At 49.1% G+C, this 22,075-nt stretch overlaps 1 protein-coding gene across 3 annotated transcripts in view; it reads right to left on the minus strand.

Annotated features, from left to right (window-relative positions):
* MDGA2 (MAM domain containing glycosylphosphatidylinositol anchor 2) overlaps positions 1–22,075 on the minus strand; it is a 233,286-nt gene that overhangs the window by 74,258 nt on the left and 136,953 nt on the right. For all 3 annotated transcript variants that reach the window (XM_048307676.1, XM_048307674.1, XM_048307677.1), the window contains one exon: positions 11,524–11,817. In XM_048307676.1, the coding sequence (XP_048163633.1) occupies positions 11,524–11,817 (294 nt within the window). The remainder of the gene's footprint in view (positions 1–11,523; positions 11,818–22,075) is intronic.

Consider the following 22,075-nt stretch of genomic DNA (forward strand, 5'->3'; position numbering starts at 1 on the left):
GATCAGTTCTCACCTCTGTGTTTTATTTGTCCGGTGGACGGGGTTGGCTTTTGTTGATCAGAGCAGAGAATTACCAATAAACTCCCAGATTTCTTTCCTTCTCTGTCCTTGGGAGATTTGAGGCCTGTTTTATGTGCAGAAATCGTGGCTTTAAGTTAAATTATGCATTTACCTTTGGGCCAGGTGAGGCTTTCATCTCCTTTAGAGCTTGGCACTCAGAACAAACCTCAGAGGCTGAAATTCATTGAACCGCCCCTATTTTTAAGCAGCCGAGGTCAGGGCTTGAAAATCTGGGGTCAGGGATTGAAACCCTGGAGATGGCTCAGCCTGGGATCCATGGAAAATGAGAGGGAATCAGCTCAGAGCAAATTGTCCTCAGGTTACCAAAAAAAACCCAACTTCGGGCAGGTTTAAAGACAACAGAAAAAAAAAAATAGGGCCAGAAAAGGTCAGAGCAGCAGGAGAGGGGCAGAATGGGAATTTATTGGAGCAAATGCTCAGCCCAGACAGACATTTCTCCCCTGGACAATTCCCAGTGTCTCCTGAGAAGGAAAAGCAGGACAAGGTGTCCTCAGCTGAGGCAGAATGACCAGTCTGGGGTGTGTTGACCCTGCTTTAGTTGTCCTGCATTTATCAAACCCTGAACGGTGGAAGATAAATGGGAAGAGGTGGAGAAAGGAGGGGTTTGGTCCCCACAGCTCGTGGGAGAGAGGGTGGAATCTGTTCCCATTCCAGAGCTGAGCACTGGAGAATTGCAGCAGCACATCTTGGAACAAGGGGAACGAACAACATTCCTGAGTGGGAACAAAATCCTGGAGAACTGGCCATGGGACACCCTGGACACTCTCGGTGAAGCATTTCAGAAGAAGAACCAGGGCTGGACAAACCTTTCTATGAAGGAATTTTCCCAATATCCACCCTGAACCTCCCCTGGCCCAGCCTGAGGCCGTTCCCTCTCTCCTGTCCCTGTTCCCTGGGAGCAGAGCCCGACCCCCCCGGCTGCCCCCTCCTGTCAGGGACTTGTGCAGAGCCACAAGGTCCCCCCTGAGCCTCCTTTGCTCCAGGCTGAGCCCCTTTCCAGCTCCCTCAGCTGCTCCTGGGGCTCCAGACCCTTCCCAGCTCCCTCAGCCACTCCTGGGGCTCCAGCCCCTTCCCAGCTCCCTCAGCCACTCCTGGGGCTCCAGCCCCTTCCCAGCTCCCTCAGCCACTCCTGGGGCTCCAGACCCTCCCCTGGACATGCTCCAGCCCCTCAATGTCCTTCTTGTCATGAGGAACCCACAACTGACCCCCAGGATTTGAGATGTGACCTCACCAGTGCCCAGCACAGGGGACAGTCGCTGCCCTGGTCCTTCTGCCACCTATTCCTGATCCAATCCAGGTGCCACTGGACTTTTTGGACACTTGAGCACCTCTGGCTCCAACAACAGCTCCAGGACAGGCTGCACTCAAGGACTGCAAACAGACAAAGGTGACCCAGAGAGGGACCGAGAGTGACAAGGCCAAAGCCCAAAGCTCCATTCACCAGCCAGCACCAAGCCAGCTGGGCACAAAGGAAGCTGCCTCAAAAATAGGAAGTTCATCTATTTTAATGAAATAAAAGGTTGCTGGAGAAGGAATCCCAACCCTCTTAACATTCTCAGTGAGGGGGACACTGAAGAGTGAGCTCGGCTTTATCATCCACGGGAGGAGCAGGTGGCAGAGCAGGGCTCACACCATTTCCTAGGAGCAGATGAAGCTGGAAAACACCTTTATTCCATAAAATATGAGCTGGAGAGGAAGCAGAAGGATGCTGTGCTGCTGGTTGCTCTCCTCAGGAAGCATCCTGTGCTTCATGCTGGACTTTTCAGCCCTCACAGCCAGATTTTACTGCTCTACCCTGAGCCTCTCTCAGCTCCATGCAAGGGGTGATGGTTTCAGACTAAAAAAGGGTTTATTTCGGTGGGAAATGGGGAAGGAATTCCTGGCTGGGAGGGTGGGGAGGCCGTGGAACAGGGAATTTGTGGTTGCTCCATCCCTGGCAGTGTCCAAGGCCAGGTTGGACACTGGGGCTTGGAGCAGCCTGGGACAGCCGATGGTATCCCTGCCCATGGCAGGGGGTGAGAATGGGATGGGATTTAGGGTCCCTCCAACAACCCCAGTGAGCCCCAAAGCTCAGCCCTGTGTGTGGCCACGGGGAAAGAAGGAATCACAGCTCCTAAAATAAAACCATCCCGTGATATTCCACATTTCAGACGTGCTGCATTTTAAAGTCCAGCATTAAAGCAGAGCCTTGCTCTGAAATGAAGCTGCCCTGAGTAGATGTGACATAAAAGACCTCAGAGAAACGGGGTTTTGAGTTCATTCGGATTTTCCTGGTGCTGAATGCTGGGAATAATTTAATCCCATTTGGAAGATTCCAAGGAATCAGGCCCTGCTCATCATCTCTGAGCCTGGATTTGCATTTAGGCTCGATTTCAACTAAAATAAACTCCCAACTAAATAAACAAATGCATAAATAAGGGCTATCGCCTTTGGTTTTGGGGCTGCTTTTAGGGCAGATGGATTTGTCTTCTGTGTCCAGCAATTTCATACAGAAGGGAACAAACTCCAACATTTCCTTGTTTTCCTCCTCCCACAGGAGTCTGTAAAATTTTATAGTACTGCCTCTAAGTCTGGTTTTTCCGCCCAATGTTTTACACAGAATTGCCTTTTTGTTTCCAGTAAATCCATTTATTGCCACTCTCCTTCTTCCAGCTGTTTCCTCTCCTGTTGGAGTTCATCTTCCCGTTCAACCAATTTTATCAAGCCTTGTTTTATCTCCAAAATTGAATTTTCAAGGTTACTGAAGGGAATATCTTTTCATTTCCTCCCCGAGCTCCATCAGGGCTCACGTTGGATATATTTGGGAGCCGTGCATAGTCAGTGGGATTGCGGGGTTTATTCGACTTCATCGTCATGAAAATTATCCTGGAACACCCTGAACTCCCTGTTTTCCTTGCTTTCCCACCATTCTTAATCCTCTTGGAGAAACCTGGGATAGTGGAAGGTGTCCCTGCCCTGACAGGGCTGGAACTGGATGGGTTTAAGGTCCCTTCCAACCAAACCATTTCAGGATTCTGGGATTCTTTTCCACATCAGCCAAAGCCCAAATCCAAGACGCAGAAACCAACTATGATCCATGATTTATACCTGGAGCAGGGACACCTCCCACTATCCCAGGTTGCTCCAAGACTCATCCAACCTGGGCTTGAAGTGGATCCAAGGAGTTTGGAGAATCCTGAAGGTTGACGACAACCATGCCCGTGGCAGGGATGGAACTGGAGGAGTTTTGAGGTCCCTTCCAACCCAGCCAATCCCAGGATTTTATCATTTTCCAATTCCAACAGAGATGTGGAGGCCTTGGTAGTGCTGGATATCCTGCTGGACTCCATGATCTTTCCAACCTCAGCCATTCCATGGGTTTATGTTTGGTCTTCCAGGTTCAGAGTCACAGATTTTAGCTTGCAAAGGATAACGAAACCCAAAAGGAACAGGATCCTCAGGGAATGGGCACATTCCCAAAGCTGCCAGAGCTCCAGGAGTGTTCAGACACTGCTCCCAGGAATGCACTGGGTGGGATTGTTGGGGTGTCTGGGCACAGCCAGGGGTTGCAATGGATGATCCTTGGGATCCCTTCCCACTCAGGATATTCCATGATTCCAAGATTATTCCAATGCAGGGGATGTAGAGATGGCGTTGTTTCCCCTCCGTAGCTCCCAAAGTGTTGAGGGTACCAAACCCAACATCCAACGGATCATTCCAGAAATGACCAGGCTCCACAAAACTTCTTGGGATGATTTTACATTGCCCAGACACATCAGAACTATCCTGATAAAACAAATTACAGAAGAATGGGAATCCGTGGCCTCTCCACTGCAAGCCAGGACCCTCCTAAAAGGAAAAATCACCATCCTTTGGTGGAAAAATCAGTCCCAATTCCTGTCGCCCTAACCAGGAATGGGAATTCTTCATGTCCCTGTCCCTTTCTGCAAGGCAGCCCTGCCACGGACAGGAAAATGAGGATAGGATCAGTCTGTTCCTTCACCGAGAACAAAATGTGCCAATAATCCATCGGAATGATGAAATAAATCCGAATAAACTGCCCCATCCGGAGGGAAACAGTCAATTAGAGCAGGGAGGAAAGTGGCTTTATGATAAAAAATATCTCTTAATGGGCACTGGAATGGCAGTGGAGCCTGGAAAAGTGAGGGATTTGTATCAATTGGGAGGAATAGGAATCAATTGTGAGGAATATGCATCAATTTGAATGGTTTGAGTTTATTTTCAAAGGTCTGAACTCCCTGGAAATAACAATTCCTCTAAAAAAAAAATTAAAATGTCCCTGCTTTTTGTTTATCAAACCAATAATAAATGGAAGGTGTGAAATTTCCCTTTATTCTGTGGAGAGCTTCTGAATATGAGGAGAGTGTGAAAATTCCTGCTACAAGGAATTTTCTATCAGGAATTCCCATCAGGGAAGCTGCTCAAGGAGCCACCAGGCCATGGAGATCTTCCCCAGGATATGAGTGTGGTCTCCACACTGAGGAGTTGTGGCCACACCAGCAGTGTCATGGATGATGGATAATGACTGGAGTGATTCCCAAGGAAATGATGGTCCATGGAAGCTCTGCCAGGCAGGTGGAGGAGCTGGACAACATCCAGGGTAAGATCCATGTCCTACCAAGACAAGGGCACAGATGCAGAACCCTTCAGCAGCTTCATTCCCCCCTGTGCTGAGCACATCCAGTCCTGGGGGAAATTTTGGGAAGAAAGACATGGAGGGGCTGGAGCAGGGAAGGGAACGGAGCTGGGAAGGGTCTGGAGAGTTCCTGAGGGAGCTGGGAAAGGGGCTCAGCCTGGAGCAAAGGAGGCTCAGGGGGGACCTTGTGGCTCTGCACAAGTCCCTGACAGGAGGGGGCAGCCGGGGGGGTCGGGCTCTGCTGGCAGGGAACAGGGACAGGAGGAGAGGGAACGGCCTCAGGCTGGGCCAGGGCAGGCTCAGGGTGGACAGCAGCAGGAATTTCCCCATGGAAAGGGTGCTCAGGCCTTGGCAGGGGCTGCCCAGGGAGCTTTGGAGTGCCCATCCCTGGAGGTGTCCAAGGAATTCCTGGAGGTGGCACTCAGAGCTCTGGGCTGGGACAAGGTGGGCATCGGGCACAGCTGGGACTCGGTGACCTTGGAGCTCTTTTCCAACCTCAGGGATTCTGTGAGGTTTAGATTGGACAGTTGGGAAAATTTCTTCCCTAATTAGGTTGTCCAGCCCTGGCACAGGGACAGGGTGGAGTCCCCATTCCTGGAGGGATTTCAAATCCATGTGGATGTGGCACTTGGGGACATTGGTGGCCTGGGCAGTGCCATGTTGCACTTCATGATCTTGGAGGGCTTTTCCAACCTTCATGATACTGTGAATTTTTGAGGGACAGGAATTTCCTCATGGAAAGGGAGGTCAGGCCTTGGAAGGGGCTGCCCAGGCAGGTTTGGAGTCCCCATCCCAGGAGGGATTTGAAAGCCCTGTGGATGTGCCCACATGGGGCAGTGGTGGCCTCGGAAGTGCTGGGAACAGTTGGATTTGATGATCTTTGCAGGCTTTTCCAGCCTCAATGATTCCACTCAAGACTCCTCTTGCCTTCAGTGATTTCACTCCTGATGTGGTTCCTCAAAACCTGGTGGAACCCAAGGAAAATCTCTCCAAAAAATCATCATTCCCACAGACCCTCCCAGATTTCCCAGCATCCAGCGACTCCAATACTGAATCCAGCATCCCCTGGCCTGGCTCCACTGCAAAACCTGATTATGTGGGACACAAAGAGCTCTAATTTCATTCCTGCTGGAAGGAATCTTCCTGCTGACGCCGTTGCCAGCTCCACAGGCGAAATGATTTGCAAACCTCCCTCTTAACAGCAGTGGACAACAGGCCTGAATAATAATGCTGGCATTGGGAATAAGATCCAAAGGGTTTGGGAGGGAGCACAGGCAAAGCAGCAGCTTGTCTTTAAATCTGTGGATTGCCTTCAAAACTCTGCTTTGTGAGGCAATTACAGGCACAAAGTCAAACATTGGGAAGTGAGGCAGGAGGAGAGGGATTTCTGGAGCTAAAAAATCAGCTGGGACAAATTCCAGCAGCGTCCATGGACAGAATTATTTGTGTCCTGTGTCAATCCAAATAATCTTAATTTTTAATGCTGCACTTTGCAGCCAGAGTTCTGTTGAAATCCATATTTCGTGTAATTATGGGAATTAATCTCCAAGTATTACAGGAAAACAAAGGCAATGCATTTACTCAGCATCTTCCGCTGTTAATATGGAAATGGCAAAAAACATCAGCTGAAAGGACAATTAATTATTCCAATTTACCTTTCCCTGATTGGTGTTGACTTGTCCTTGCTTTTTGTGACTCCTTTATATTGCAACTACATCATTCCCTCTCATCCTGTTGTTCACCTTCTTCCCATGATAACTGGGGGGGTGGATATCCCTGAATTCCACAAGGTCTAGAGAGGAATTTCTTGGATTTTCCTCAACTCTTTTGGGCTGGAATTCCCTTTTCCCCTTCAAATCCAACCTCTTGTTATTAATTGGGAATAGAAGAAGCTGTGGCTGCTCCATCCCTGGAAGTGTTCAAGGTTGGGTGGGGTTTGGAGCAACCAAAGCTCTGATCCTTCCTATTTTAAATATGGATATGGAATATTTACTATGGATATGGAATATTTACCTCTATTCCCACTCACGCTTTCTTCTTCCAAATCCAAAACCATTTTTGCCTGGAAGATGCTTTGGAATTGCTCTGTGGGGCGGGATTATCCTCTCCCAGACCAATTCCCAAAAAACCCCAATATGAATAATTCCATTGCCCTCCCCCATAACATCTCTATTTATTCAGCTTTTGGAATGCTCTGTTTCTTTGGAATTTCTGACAGGAAGGTCTCTCCGTGATAATAATTTTAATATTAAATAAGAAAATATTCAAATACTCTGGTCCTCATTTAAATTTTCCACAGTGCCAGGCTTTGAATATTCATCACCTCCTTGGGTCAGCAAACTCAACGTTGTCCTTGACCTTGCTGAATGTCAGAAAGCTCCTGGGATTTCACTTTCCCAATCCAGCCATCCATGACTTCCATAATTTTTTCCCTGCCTTGATCCATGTGGATAAATTACACCCAAGCCATGACTGCCTGTGGGTTATTCTGAAATCAGCCTCGATCAAATGAGGATCTTGGAGAGGAATTTTGTTGTTTTACAGTTTCCTGGGAAGTTTCTGGACTGGGAATTAAGGAGCTGGGAATGATCCATAGGTGAAACACCAGGACAGTGGGAATTATCCATCCGGAGTGCCCAAATCTTTCTGTATTTATATATAAAACTAAATACATCAATAAATGTCCCCATAGGAAGGTTGAAGATTTAAGCTCAGCTTAGCAGCATCAACCTGTGCCATATCCTGGGAAGATCCTTTGGGCAGGAGCATGGAATTCCTCGGATACAACCACCAGGGTGGAGAAAACCATTTTGGAAAGCAAATCAAGATTACGAAAGCAGTGGGAGCACCATTATTCTGATATTTTCAAGTTGTTAAGGTCATTTCTTCATTGGGAGAGAAGGGAGAAAACGACCCAGAATTTAAAAAATTAGACCGAGTTCTAAACTTTTTTTTTTTAGGCTGTCCTTTCTCCCACCACAAAGAGCCCAAATTAAACCCGACTTTTATCTCTGGAGAAAGAATTTGTTCAGAAAGTGATAAATGCCACAGCCTGGGAATGGATTGGGTTATGTAATATTTGTCCTGAATATTAATCAGCTTTCCCCACTCAAATCTTCAATCAGGAGGGGAAAAAAGGATGTAAATAATATTAATATTAAATGCAAATTCCAATTTCCTTTATCATTACAGCCTGCTTAAACACAGATTTAGAACAGATTTATTTAAAAATCAAGATATTTTCCCCATTTGATTTCTCCAGCTCCTTGGTTATCCCTTTTTAATGAGCTTTCATAATTAAAATTTTATAATCTGGCAGATTTCACTCTTTGGGAGTTTTCCCACACTCCTGATCCCCATTCACAAGACAATTCCATGAAGGTGGCAAATTCCCACAGGGATTGGCCGCCCTACCTGTTCAAAGAGTTTCTCCCCATTACTTTCCTAAAATTCCAGGAGTTTTTAGCTCATTAATCCCAGTCCCATTTCGGATGGGGAACGCTTCCTTCTCTCACAACAACTCTGATCTCGTTATTAATACAATATTTGCATATAAATATTTCATCAGGCAGATATTTCGAGAGTAGACCCAGCACATTCCTGAGCTGCCAAATCGCCTTTCCAAGGCAGAAAAATTCCTTTTCCCATTCCCAGCTGCAAAGAAATCTAAAATCAAGGAAAGAGGACTCAGGGCTGGATTCTCCAGCTGATGGAAAACGGGAATAACTCATTTACGCTGCTCCACTCCACACCTGAGATCATCACTCTGCCTCATCTTTCTCCTTAATTAGCTCTGTTCCATTCCCAATGTAATTCCTGCAGGATGAGCTCCTTTTCCAGAGTTATTTGGAATTTATTACCAAGGAAGAACAACACAAATAAAGTTGAACTCCGACAGAACAGGAAATCCTGAGTATCCCGAGGTGGTCAACAAAGCTCTGCCAGCCAGGCTTCCATGAAATATCTCGAATGTTTTAAGAGGCTTTCTGAGGGTTTGGAGATGGATGAGTTTGGGAAGGCGTTTGTGCTGTAAACAGGATTTTATGGAGAGCAGAAGGAAAAGGGAGACAGGGAAAATGCAACGACAAACGATCCCATCCTCGCTGTCCGATCGCTTCCTAAGGGACACGATGGAAACAGTGCATGAGGTGGCACCTGGTGGCGCTTTTCTGTCCCCAGCCCTCTCCTGCAGCTGGAAAAGTGGAACTGGTAAATTGTCCCTGGATTTGCCCTGTCTGCCACCAGCAGAGTTTGGTTTATTCGTTAAAAATTGATTTATCCACAATTCAGCAGGAAAATCATAAAATAAGAATCACCGAGGTGTTCGGGTGGGAAGGGACCTTGAAGATCATCCAGTGCCACCCCTGCCATGGGCAGGGACACCTCCCACTGTCCCAGGCTGCTCCCAGCCCCAATGTCCAGCCTGGCCTTGGGCACTGCCAGGGATCCAGGGGCAGCCCCAGCTGCTCTGGCAATTCCAGCCCAGCCCCTGCCCACCCTCCCAGCCAGCAATTCCCAATTCCCAGTATCCCATCTAAGCCATGATGGGAAACCAAACACAGGGGAAGACTCATCTTGGAGCAACCTGGGACAGTGGGAGGTGTCCCTGCCCATGGTGGGGGTTGGAATAGGATGGTTTAGGAATTCCCTTCCAATCCAAACCATTCAGTGACTCCAGGATTTTCATTTCTCTAGGGAAGTTTTAGGATTTAATGTAAACATGAAAAAGCAAAAAATCTTAAACCACAGCTTGAGGCCAAACTGTGACCAAGCCCAAAAAGCCGCAATTTCCCTGGAGAACTCCCAGGCTGGGATCCTGACACCACTGAGATGGGATAAAAGAATGGCAGTGGAAAAGAGAGGTTGGGAAAAGAAAAGATGCATTAGATGAGGGAGGCAAATTGAAATAAAATCCTTTATCTTTGAATTTACCTTTCACTTTTCTTTAGTTTGACCCACCAGATGTGACCTGGAGCAGAAATTCCACGGAAAGATTTACCCTGTGGAACACTGGAACAGCTTCCCAGGGAATGGGCACATTCCCAAGGCTGCCAGAGCTCCAGGAGTGCTTGGACACCGCTCCCAGGGATGCCCAGGGTGGGGTTGTTGGGGTGTCTGGGCAGGGCCAGGGGTTGGATTTGTGATCCTTGTGGGTCCCTTCCCCCTTCGGATATTCCATAATTCCATGAAAATAGATTAATTAACCACTTCCAGTGAGACAAAGTCCTGCTGGCACAAGGAGAACTTCCCAAAGAATGGGAATATCCTCACACAGCACATCCCCAGTGAAATCCAGGAGTTATCTTCTAAATAAAAGGGTTCCATTAAATATCTTTCCCTGTTCATCACGGCTGGAAGCATCTAGGATAAATATCCCAAAATTCTGAAGAGAACTGGTTTTTATGGCAATTGGTTAAATGCCACCCTCGGTAGGGAAACGCTGCTCGAGTCGTTGGGAGCAAAAACTTTCCTCCCACGGGAAAAATAATCAAAGCTTGCCATAATTTTTCTCCATTCATCTCCAATTTGTCACTTGCCAGGATGTGAATAAAAGGAGCAGAATTCTAAACACAGAGAGATGAAAGGAAAAGCTCCTGGAAATACCTGTTTAACTCCCACTTCTTGGAAGCATTTTCAGGTTGTGTCTCCTCTTAAAATTAGCAAAATTCTGCCTTGCAAGCAGAACAAAAATGCATCAGAAAGAGGGGTTTTGGCAACAGGAAAAGGTGGGAAAATAACAGCGATCCCCCTGAGCCTCCTTTTTTCCCAGGAAAAAAGGACTGAGCCAAGCACAGGAGGCGCAGACCCCTCATTCCCAAGTTCCAGTGGGATGAACCCGCTCCTAACGCGACCAACACCACAACCAAGAGAAACCCGCAAGGGAGAAGCTTCCATCCTCCCTTCAGCGTTGACTTTGGGATTTAAAGCAGAGCTAGAGCAGCAGGAAAAATCTGGGATGGGAATTCCGCAGATCCCAACCATGTAATCAAATGCATCAATAATTTGTTATAAAACAGAGCCAGGAAAAACAAATCAGCTGCTTATCAGCACTGAGGGTGTGTGAGGCAGCAGCTGCTCCCTGGAGGCCGCAAAAGAGGTCACTTGTGCTGAGCTGCTAAAAAAGCCAAGTGACAGAAGATTGGGGCACTGAAAGTGGAATAAATGAGGGCTGCACTTCATAAAATACCCAAATTAAGTCCTGACAGCACAGGGAAGTTGCTCAGTGACTGCTCAGATCCACAGCACAAAGACTGGCTCATTATCCCTCCTGTTATTCCCAGAAACCACCTCAAACCAGGCTTTCCATGCTCCAACAACAAATGCCGCATGTTTCCAAAGTGAAGAAGAACTGATTATCCCCCCCTTTTCCCTCCCCATTCCCGAGGCTGGATCTGGATGCGGATCAGCTCCCAGGGAACAGCTCTTGCCCTCCTTTTTTCCTCCTTGTTTTACACAGCAGCGACAAATGAGCTCAGGATCAGCTCAGCATTTAGAGAAATCTGTCCTCCTCTCTCATCTGCTTGTTCGCGTGTCAAGGAATTCAAAGCTGTGGGGAAAATAATGATTGCCTCACACTTGGCTTGGGTTTTTTTTTTTTTTTTTACCACAAATGAGACTCCTATGTCATTTTTACTTCCATATTTACATGAAAATCATGGATTCCGGGGAACTGCCGCGACAAACAACCCCACATCAAATATGTAACAGCCGTAAGATTCTTGCTGCTATTTGTTTAGGGGAGGAATAAATCAACTTTTGCTCAGCACAACAAAAAGAAAATCAAGGGGAGCTCAGGCTTTACTCACACTGCACAATGAGCTGCACCAGAGCCTCTCTGGGTTTGACGTTGAATCCGTTGTATTGGCTGGTCTGGCACCTGTAGGTCCCGGTCATTTCCCGGGAGACGTTGACGATCCGCAGGATCCCGTCGTAGCTCTCGGTCTGCAGGGCTCCGTCCGGCATCGCCACCTCCTTGTCCGCCCGTGACCACAGGATGATGGGTTTGGGTTTCCCGGTCACCTGGCACTGCAGCTCGATGGTGTCCCCTTCCCGCGTCACCAGCGGGGATTTCTCCTGAGGGACGGTCAGGTTGGGGGGCACTGGAAATAGGAAAAGAGAGGGGTCAACAGTCGGGTACCAAGGATGGGCTTCCTGCTAGGAACTATCCACGGAAAATGAATTTATCCACAGTGAAGCAGGGATTGTGCACACTGGAAGCTCCCACATTTATGGGGTGAAGTTCTCAGCTGCCTGGAGAGGCTCAGAGGAGATTTCCCAGCCCTGCTGTGGCACTCGTGTCATCCCTGTGTGTCCCTGCCACTGTGCCAGTGCTGTCCCACCATCCCTCACTTCCCCACTGCGAGTTCTGCTTTCCTTTTTAGGGTTGTTGGGCACTAAATCCCGTTTTTATACCAGCTGCTGATTTTATCCAGCCCATGGATAAAAGGCTGCGGACGAGGAAGGATTGCGGCAACTCAGGAATCAGCTCAGATTTGGAGGCTTGACCCCAAAATGCAGCTGGGGTCTGTCACAGGAGGGTCATTGGAGTTTATTCCACAGGGATTGGCATTAACAATTCCAAAGGGGATATTGGAACTATTTCCAGCAGGAGCTGGGCAGCTCCATGGAGCAGGAACACCTCCCAGTGAGCTGGTGATGGTCAAGGACACAGGATAAGGATGTGGATGTGTGGGAGCAAATCCAGAGGAGGCTCTCAGGGCTGGAGCCCCTCTGCTCTGGAGCTGGGCTAAGAGAGCTGGGAATGTTCACCTGGAGAAGAGAAGGATCCAGGGAGAGCTCCGAGCCCCTTGCAGGGCCTGAAGGGGCTCCAGGAGAGCTGGAGAGGGACTGGGGACAAGGCCTGGAGGGACAGGAGCCAGGGAATGGCTTCCCAGTGCCAGAGGGCAGGGCTGGATGGGAGATTGGGAATTGGGAATTGCTGGCTGGGAGGGTGGGCAGGGGCTGGGCTGGAATTGCCAGAGCAGCTGGGGCTGCCCCTGGACCCCTGGCAGTGCCCAAGGCCAGGCTGGACATTGGGGCTGGGAGCAGCCTGGGACGGTGGGAGGTGTCCAGCCTTGCTTGGAAAATGCTTGGAATGCTGTGTGGTGGGTGGAGAGATGGAAAATCCTGATTTAAACACTGCCCTGCCTCCTTTTCCTTTGGTGCCTCCTGAAAACTCATCTTTCCTCATGGATCTCCTGTCCTGAACCATGGGGAGACATTCCCTGTGGGAAAACAGCCCCTCCAGGAGCTTTTCCTCTCCTCCTTGTCCTTCACTCAGCTCCTTTGGTGGAATGCCAGGGCTGCCAAAACCCAGACTGCACCTCCCTCCTGTCTGCAGGAAAAACACTCCAAGGCAATTTTCAGCTCCCAAGGGACAGAAACAACAAACTCATCCCGGTGAGAAGCAATTTCAGCTTTCCCCAGGGATCTGCTCCGTGTCTCCAGCCCTGACAAGCCTGGTAGGAATAAGAGTGGAAATTTGGGGCTATCATAGGAATCAAAGTACTGCTTTCAGCTGTTTTGAAGGCTTTAACAGCTCCTGGCAGGTGGGATAGGAAGACACGGGAAGAGCTTTTTCCACAGGGGAGGGAAGGAAAAATGAATTTATACTTCCAAAAGAAAAGGAAAAAAAATAAAAAGAAAAATTAACAACTGCTTATAAAAACATGGGAAATATTAATAAAACATTATTATTTCTGCTATATCCTCATGTGCAACGGCAGGATGCAAGTTCAGGAAAAATCCAATGGAAATGGAACACTGAGAAATCATGGATAAAAGTGGGAAAAAGGTGTCGTTCCAAGAAGGACAATAGAGTTTATAGGGAAAGGTGACAGCCTGAAGTCCTAACTTAGTCCTAACCCTAATTCTAACACCAAAAGTTAACCAAAAACCCAAAACTAAACCTAACAGAAATGCAAACACTATGACTAAATTAAAACCTAAACCTAAACCTAACCCTAACCAAACTCTAAACCCTAATCCTAACACTAAAACTAAATTAAACCCCAAACGTGAACATAATCCTAACCCTAAAACAAAAATTAACCCTAACCCTAATGCTAACCAAAGCCAAACCCTAAAACAAGCCAAACCCTAAGCCAGACCTAAGCCTAACACTAACACAAACTCTAAACCCAAACCTAAAGCTAAATCGAACCCGAACCATACACTAAACCTCAAAAATAAACTGAACACTAACCCTAACCACTAACCCAAACCAAAACCCCAATCCCAAATTTAACCCAAGCCTAATCCTAACCCTAAACCTAAATCCAAATCTAACCCTAACCCTAATCCCAACCCTAACCTTAAACCAACTCTAATCCTACCCCTAAACCTAGTCCCAATCCTAATTGTAACCCAACCCTAATCCCAACCCTAACCCGACCATAGTCCCAAACCTAACCCTAACCTAACCCCTAATCCTAACCCTAACCAAATCCTAATCCTAAACCTAACCCTAAATCCAAATCTAACCCTAACACTAACCCAACCCTAATCCCAACCCTAACCTTAATCCCAACCCTAATCCTAAAATCAACCCTAACCCCAAGACTCCTCCTGGATTTTCCAGCTCACCTGGCTCATGGCTTCTCAGCTGAGGCCAAGTGTGACAGAGCCCTGTGTGGATCAGGAAAAATCCTGGATTTGTCCTTTTCCAGCCTGGGCAGTGGATCTGCTCCTGCCTGGGACTGGTTGGATCCAAGCCTTTCCCAGCAGATGGATCCTGGAGGCTCCTCCAGCCCTGCTCCCACTCCTGGCTCCTCCGGCTGCCCTGGGAACCACAACCTTCCCTGGCTCAGGGATTCACTGCCTGTGCGAGCCAGGGGGTCACAGCCCTGGGATGAGACCCCTGAGACCCCGATATCCCGAGGGAAAAGCTCTGTGCCAGCCCACACAGCTCTGCTGCAGCCCCAGGTGGGGCCAGGATGGGAATTTTCCCTCTGGAGCTTGTCCGTGTGGATTGATCCCTGGGCACGTGGTGCTGGCAGCCTCTTCCAGATTCCAACCTTTCTGGGCTGTGTGAGAGCCATGGGTCTGAGTTATCCAATCCCAGCCTGCCTCAGGAATCACCCAGTCCAGCTGGGACAAGGGAGGGAACTTGGCAAAAACACAGGAAGGACGTGGATGTGTTGGAATGAGTCCAGAGGAACCCACGGAGATGCTCCGAGGGCTGGAGTCCCTCTGGAGCCAGGCTGGGAGAGCTGGGGGTGCTCACTTGGAGAAGGGAAGGATCCAGGGAGAGCTCCGAGCCCCTTGCAGGGCCTCAAGGGGCTCCAGGAGAGCTGCAGAGGGACTGGGGACAAGGCCTGGAGGGACAGGAGCCAGGGAATGGCTTCCCAGTGCCAGAGGGCAGGGCTGGATGGGAGATTGGGAATTGGGAATTGCTGGCTGGGAGGGTGGGCAGGGGCTGGGCTGGAATTGCCAGAGCAGCTGGGGCTGCCCCTGGATCCCTGGCAGTGCCCAAGGCCAGGCTGGACATTGGGGCTTGGAGCAGCCTGGGATGGTGGGAGGTGTCCCTGGTGGAACTGGATGGGCTTTAAGGTCCCTTCAACCCAAACCATTCCAGGATTCTGGCCCTGAAACAGGGAAGGGATCCAAATAAATTGAGGAGATTTTTCCCAGATATCCAGAAAGTTCTTCTGGTTGAAGGAACTCCTTCACTGAGCTCGTCATGGGAGGAGCTGAGAAACAAGTTCCGTGTGTCCAGGAGCTGCGCTGCTCATCCCATCCCAGCCCTGCCATGGGCAGGGGCACCTTCCACTATCCCAGGCTGCTCCAAGTCCCATCCAACCTGGCCTTGGACACTTTGTACACTCAAAGCTTGAATCCTCTCCAGAAAAAAGCAGGATAGAGCACACCCAGCTTCCCACGGGGACTTCTGGAGGTGTCTGAGAGGAAGGAGAGGGAATGGCACAGCACGTCCAACTTTGAGGGGAAAAAAAGCAGATCCTGGACAAAAATCTCCCGTGCAAATACAACAATTCCCCCTCTTTTTCCATCAGTTTTTCCTGAAAAACCAGAGATAACAGCACAGCAAGAGCTGCACCTGGCTGAGATAAGGAGCAGGGCCCACGAGGGTGGTGACAGCTGATAAGAGAGGCTCTGTCAGTGTCCCAGATGGAAAGATCCCTTTAAAGCTCTGACTCCTCATCTCCCGCGGCATTTGGCAGTGCCTGGCGCTGCGAGGCAGCCAGCGGCTCGTTATGGTTCCCTGGATTTATTCACTTCGTTCCTGGGAACGGCACAGGGGACAGGAGGGACAAGACCATCCATTAAGATGAAGAGTTCCAGGGGCAATGCCATAAATCCAAAGCCTGGCTGCAGCTCTGGGTCACGTTTGAGTAACAGTGAGGTCCCACCAAGGATTTCTCTGTCCCCACCCCATTTATGGCTCCAGTTCCCCCTAAATTGAGACCCCGATTCTCCACTCTCTAATTAGGGGGAGAAAAAGCCCCGAACCTTTGCTCAGGGAGGGTTTTTGGCAGGGTTTCCCCTTTTCAGCCCAGCTATTTGTCACAACCTCACAAGTACTTAATTATCTCTGAGCTGTCTGTTCCGCTGGCAAATGTAGCTGGAATTAGCAACAGGCTGAAAAAATAAATCCCAGGTTTTTTTGGGGAACGGTGACACAGCAGACACTGGCAGCCTGGGCACCTGGGATTTGTCTCCATGAACAATCTGGCTCAAAAGGATTGAGGAGAAAATAAGAATTTCATCGTTTTCTTCCCAAAAATGTAGGGAGACCCCTGGAGCAGGGAATGGTGGGTCTAGGTGAGCAAGGTAAGAAACAGGGAATCATGGAATTGTTCAGGTTGGAAAAGCTCTCTGAGATCATCGAGTCCAACTGTTCCAAGGCCACCACTGCCCCATGTCCCCAAGTGCCACATCCACAGGGTTTTTAAATCCCTCCAGGAATGGAGACTTCACCCCTGCCCTGGGCTGGGGAGAATTCCAGGCAGGAATTCTCCCTGATATCCAACCTAAACCTCTCCTAGCACAACTTGGGGCTGCTTCCTCTTTTCCCACCACTTGTGCAAAGATGAGTGAGCAAAGCTGGGTCCAGAGGCTCAAATAAATCCATGAGGAAAGGAGCAGGGATCAACCAAGCATGTGCCAGCCAAGATGCTGCCAGTGGGATGAGCAGGGAGGGGTGCCAGGCAGATGGGGAGGGCTGTGCCGGGCTGTGCCAGGCTGTCACCAGCTGTGCCAGTCACCCTCTCCCAGCAGGTGCTGCTGTGGCACAAGGAGAGCCCTGGAGGACTCAACCTCTTCCCGAGGCTCCCGCAGCTCCAGAGGCTGCTCCAAGGAAAGGGCAGCTCTGTCCCTCCTTTGCAGAATAAAAAGTTACCTAAACCCTAGGTGGAAACAACAAATGTTCCCTGATTCCTGCAGCCACAGCCGGGAGCAGATCCGCTGCCCAGGCTGGAAAAGGACAAATCCATGATTTTTCCTGGTCCTAAGTGGAAACAACAAATGTTCCCTTATTCCTGCACCAAGTGGCTTTAAAATAAGTTCACACTCTCAGCAGTTTCCTGAAGTGGAGGGTGACACTTGGAGAACAGAAAGCTTTGGTGACACTCAGAGAACGAGAAGCTCTGGTGACACTTGGAGGACAAAAAGCTCTGGTGATACCTGAAGAACAAAAAGCTCTGGTGACACTTGGAGGACAAAAAGCTCTGGTGATACCTGAAGAACAAAAAGCTCTGGTGGCACTTGGAGGACAAAAAGCTCTGGTGACACTCAGAGGACGAAAAGCTTTGGTGACACTTGGAGAACAAAATTCCTGAGCCTGATGGTTATTCCTTGCATATTCTGGTTGGTTTTAGTGCTACTCGAGCTTTCTGAAGTCCTGATGGATCAAATTCCAGCTTAATTAACAGATCAGACAGATTAATTAACTGCCACTGGCAGAGGCAAGAAGCTGCAGACAGAAAAATCCTTCAGAGGCCCTCTGATCCCATTAAAATATCCCTCCCCATGGAGGCTGCAGGGGCTTTATCCCTTCCCAAACTATCCCATGATTCCAAGACAATCAGTGGAGGAGGACAAGGAGCCCCTACAAGTGGTGGCCTCACAACTGCTGAGCTCTTCCCTGGGGATTTCAGGGGCTGCTGGCACCTCTGTGTCCCTGGGAGCCTTCAGGAAAACATTTCCTTGGAGCGACCTCTGTCCATGACAGGGAAAAATCCCGGGATAATGTGGCCAGGCTGCTCCACATGGATTCATCCTAATAATTAGGATCAAGCACAGCGAAGGAGTGTTTGAGCAGCACATCAAGAAATCACCCAAACTGGAGATAACCCAGAGAGAATCTCCCCAGGGAACTGCTGGAATTCCCATTATCCAAGGAATACAAACCCAGCTTGGCTCAGGAATATTGAGGAATCCACGCTGCGCCGGCTGGAAGGGAGAAGAGAAGTTATTTGTGTGTCCTACTTGTGGAATATTTATGAATTTGAAGGTCTGACTGGCCGGGATTAATCATCCTCTGCCTGAGAGCTGCAGTTTGGGCCCAGCTCATGATTCATGCCCTGATGTGATGCCGGAGTTAAGACAGGGCTGAGCCGTGGCACAAAATAGATTTGAGCAAGATCATTCTGCCTGGGAAGGGCAGCGAGGGATAATTATTCATGAAGGATAATTATGCTGGTTCTGTCTGTAAACAGAGGCTGAAACTGCTCAGCCTGCTCCGTTTTTTTGGGAGAAATGTTGGGGAAAACCAAGGAGCTGCTGCTGGAAGGGACTCGGAGGTGAGAGAAGAGCCCGCGGGGAGATTTGCTGTTTCAGCCAAACGATTGGAAAAGCAGCTGAAGTCAAGGGAAAGAAAACTCCAGGGAATTTCCTTTACCCTTTCCATGGCCTCTCACCCCCATGGAAGAGGGTCCATCAAGGCACCGGTGTGGAAAGGAGATGGAGCGGCCTGTCGGGAATTCCTGGCTGGATTTCATGGGCAGTTTCCAATCGTTCCAGTTCCTGTGTCCCCCCAGGCAAGGGACACAAATTCCAGTTCCAAAGGGGGGAGTCCATGTTTTCTGGGGCACAAACCACTCCTAATTGCACATGAGGACACAATATCCACCATGGATTTTATGGAATCACAGAACCCTATAAATTGGAAAAGCCCTCTAAGAACATCCGGTCCAACCATCAACCAGCACTACCACCACCACCGCGGTCACCCCCAGCCCACGTCCCCAGGTGCCACACTCACACATTTTTTGAATAATTCCAGGGATGGTGATGCCCCTGGACAGCTTTTCCCACCCTTTCTGAGAAGGAATTTTCATAAAGATCCAATTTAAATCACCTCTGAGGCCATTTCCTCTCTCCCTTAAGTGATGGTGAGGCCTTGGACGAAGGGTCCAGTCCTGAGGGTTGGGATGATCCTGATTTTTGGACAAAATTCTTGTTCAGGCAGGAAAATAATTCCAGGATCAGTTCCTGGAACACAGCACTAAACCCCTAAAGCAGCACCTTGCTCTGCAGCCAGAGGAAAGAGGAACATTTGAAACCCAGAACATGCAGAACCAGCAGCAAATTAGGGAAATGAATTCCAGTGCTCTCACAGGAACCGTGCTGAGCAGCATCCAGGGATGAGGAGAAGCACGGGATGAGGAACCCATCCACAGCCCTCTGGAGAAGAACAAAGAGGCTCTGCCACACAGAGGGTGTCTCCTCCCCGAAACCCCGCTGGAATCAATGCGTGGAGGGTGGATTCATCCCACAGAAATCAGATTTCCCAAGGGACTGGGCTGCAGAGCAGGACAAGGCCTGGCCTGGGCCTTTCCCTGCTGTGTGACGGGAAGGGGCTCCCGAGGATGGAATTAACGAGAACAATCTCTGCACATTAGCCACGAAATCAGAACTATCAAAGACAAAGCTTTTTAACGAAATCCCGCCGTTTTGTGTCCCTTCTGCTCCCTGCTCCCTCCAATAAACTTGGATAAACTCCAAGGATAATGGCTCCCCAAACCCATCCGTTTGCTGCAATAACCAAAGGCCTCTCTCTGTTTCCTGGGGCCGCCGTGAACGATCGCTCTGGATGGTGCTTAAGGTTTACAAATACCTTAATTAGCCACTAATTACCTCCCAAACCCCACATCCTCGTTATGCAGCGAGGCTGTGATTCCAATAAATATTTCGAGCTGGAATCGAGGTCTCTTTCATGTCTCATCAAAGCAGGAACAGGATGACCAGAGGACTCCTGTGGCACAACCAGATCAAGGCTGCAGGTCCCAGAACGGCAGCCTGGAGCTTTAATTAATTCATTATTTAATGGAGAGCTGATTAGCTTGACAGGCAAGCCCTTTTCATACTGCACAGCCTCACATGGAGCAGTTCTCCAAGAATTTCTCTGCCTGGATGTAGCAGAACTTATGGAAAGCCAAATTTATCCCTGGAAGAGTTGGAGAAACCTTGGATGGTGGAAAGTGGTGCTTCCAACCCAAAGATCCCTTCCAACCCAAACTGATTCCATGATTCCAGGAGATCTGAAGGCCTCCAGGCTGCCCTGTGCTCATCCAAAATCCATGTCCTGCTCCAGGATGTTGCCATCCTAAGCTCAGGACATCTTCAGGCTCATCCCGAGGGCAGGAATTTGTTTGGTGAATTTTCCTTGTAGGACATCTGGCTGTGCCCACACCGGGCAGGAATGAGCCACTGGAAGGACTCCCTTAGGAAAAGAGGGATCACCACAACCTCCAGCCCTTCCTGTGGCAATTCAGAGCAGCAAAACCAGAAAATAAAGGAAAATATCCCAAAATAACAACCCTCTTCCCTGCTCAATAACATCTCCAAGGAAAAGGTGGAAAGGGAATGAGCCAGAAGGGACAAATGCTGATTTTTGGGAATAAAAGCAGCGTAGACACCTGTCCTGAACAGAGCAAACCATCCCAATCCCAAAGCTTATTCCTCCTGCTTAAACCCAATGTTTAAGGCAGAGAAAAACCCCCTTCCACAGACTGACACTCTCTGATCCACCTCTTTTTTTTTGCTTACCACTTTCTTGAGGTTTTTGTTGCTTTTTCAACATCTCATTGCTTTTTTAGCATCTTCTGCCTCCAGGTTTCCATGACATGATCCCACATATCCAGAAAAACCCAGCCTGGCTCTCAGTAATGTTTGCCCAGGGTGGGTTTTATGGATGGCAGGGCTTTTCCAGGGCAGATATTCCACATTTGAGTCTCAGTTCCCACTCTTCAGTGACCTATTTTACTGAGATATGGGGGGAGCAGCGAGGGGATTACTTCAGGTCCATTTATATAAGACACTTAGGACACAAATCCGTGCTTTTCCCACTGAAAATGTCAAGGGAAAAAGTATTCCTGCTAAACAAGGGCAGTTCCAAGTGTGTCAGGAGCCACGCGTCCCTTCCCAACCGGCGGGAGGAGAGAATTCATGGATTTCCTCCTTCCTTAGGATTTGACACAGCCCCTCCTGCCCCTCTCGGTGACTCCAGGAGGAGCCTCGGAAATGTCAGGAAGAGGAAATTCCCCCCCATCCCAGACATCCAGAGGGATGTTAATAAATCCCTGCAAGTCCTGGCAGTTGGGAAATGTGTTTGTGCCTGGGCCTTCTGTTCCTAATTAGCAGAGCAGTAATGAATCCTGATGAATCAGTAATGACCTTCAAAGCACTGCAACTATTTCAGCTTCCGCTTGGTTGGGTAATGAAGTCATTCCAAGAGCAGAATTCCTTTTAGGATGTTAAAAAAGCTGAGCCCAAATCCCACGTTTTCTTCCCCCTTTCCTGATCTTCTGGAGTGATCCAGGGCAGGAAATTTAAGGGGTGACCAAATTCATCCCCTCCTGCAGGGATTGTGGTGAGCTGATAGGAATGGCCAACTAATGGATGTTTCCAGGAAATTCCATCAGTTTTCCAAAGGGTTTCCCAGGAAGTACAGGGAATTCAGTGGCTATTGGACGCGCACACAGCACCGTTTGCTCCACCTGGGCAGGGAGGTGACAAAGTTTGCATGGAATGCTCAGCCATCATTCCAAAGGTGGATCTTCTCCTCTAAGAATGCTCCCAGTTATTTCTTCCTGATTGTAAAATCATGGAATCATGGAACGGTTTAGGTTGGAAGGGACCTTAAGGTCCATCCCATCCCACCCCTTTTCCATGGGCAGGGACACCTCCCACTGTCCCAGGCTGCTCCCAGCCCCAATGTCCAGCCTGGCCTTGGGCACTGCCAGGGATCCAGGGGCAGCCCCAGCTGCTCTGGCAATTCCAGCCCAGCCCCTGCCCACCCTCCCAGCCAGCAATTCCCAATTCCCAATCTCCCATCCAGCCCTGCCCTCTGGCACTGGGAAGCCATTCCCTGGCTCCTGTCCTTCCATCCTTGTCCCC

The sequence above is a fragment of the Corvus hawaiiensis genome, chromosome 6 (assembly GCF_020740725.1).
Source record: "Corvus hawaiiensis isolate bCorHaw1 chromosome 6, bCorHaw1.pri.cur, whole genome shotgun sequence".
Lineage (NCBI taxonomy): Eukaryota > Metazoa > Chordata > Aves > Passeriformes > Corvidae > Corvus > Corvus hawaiiensis.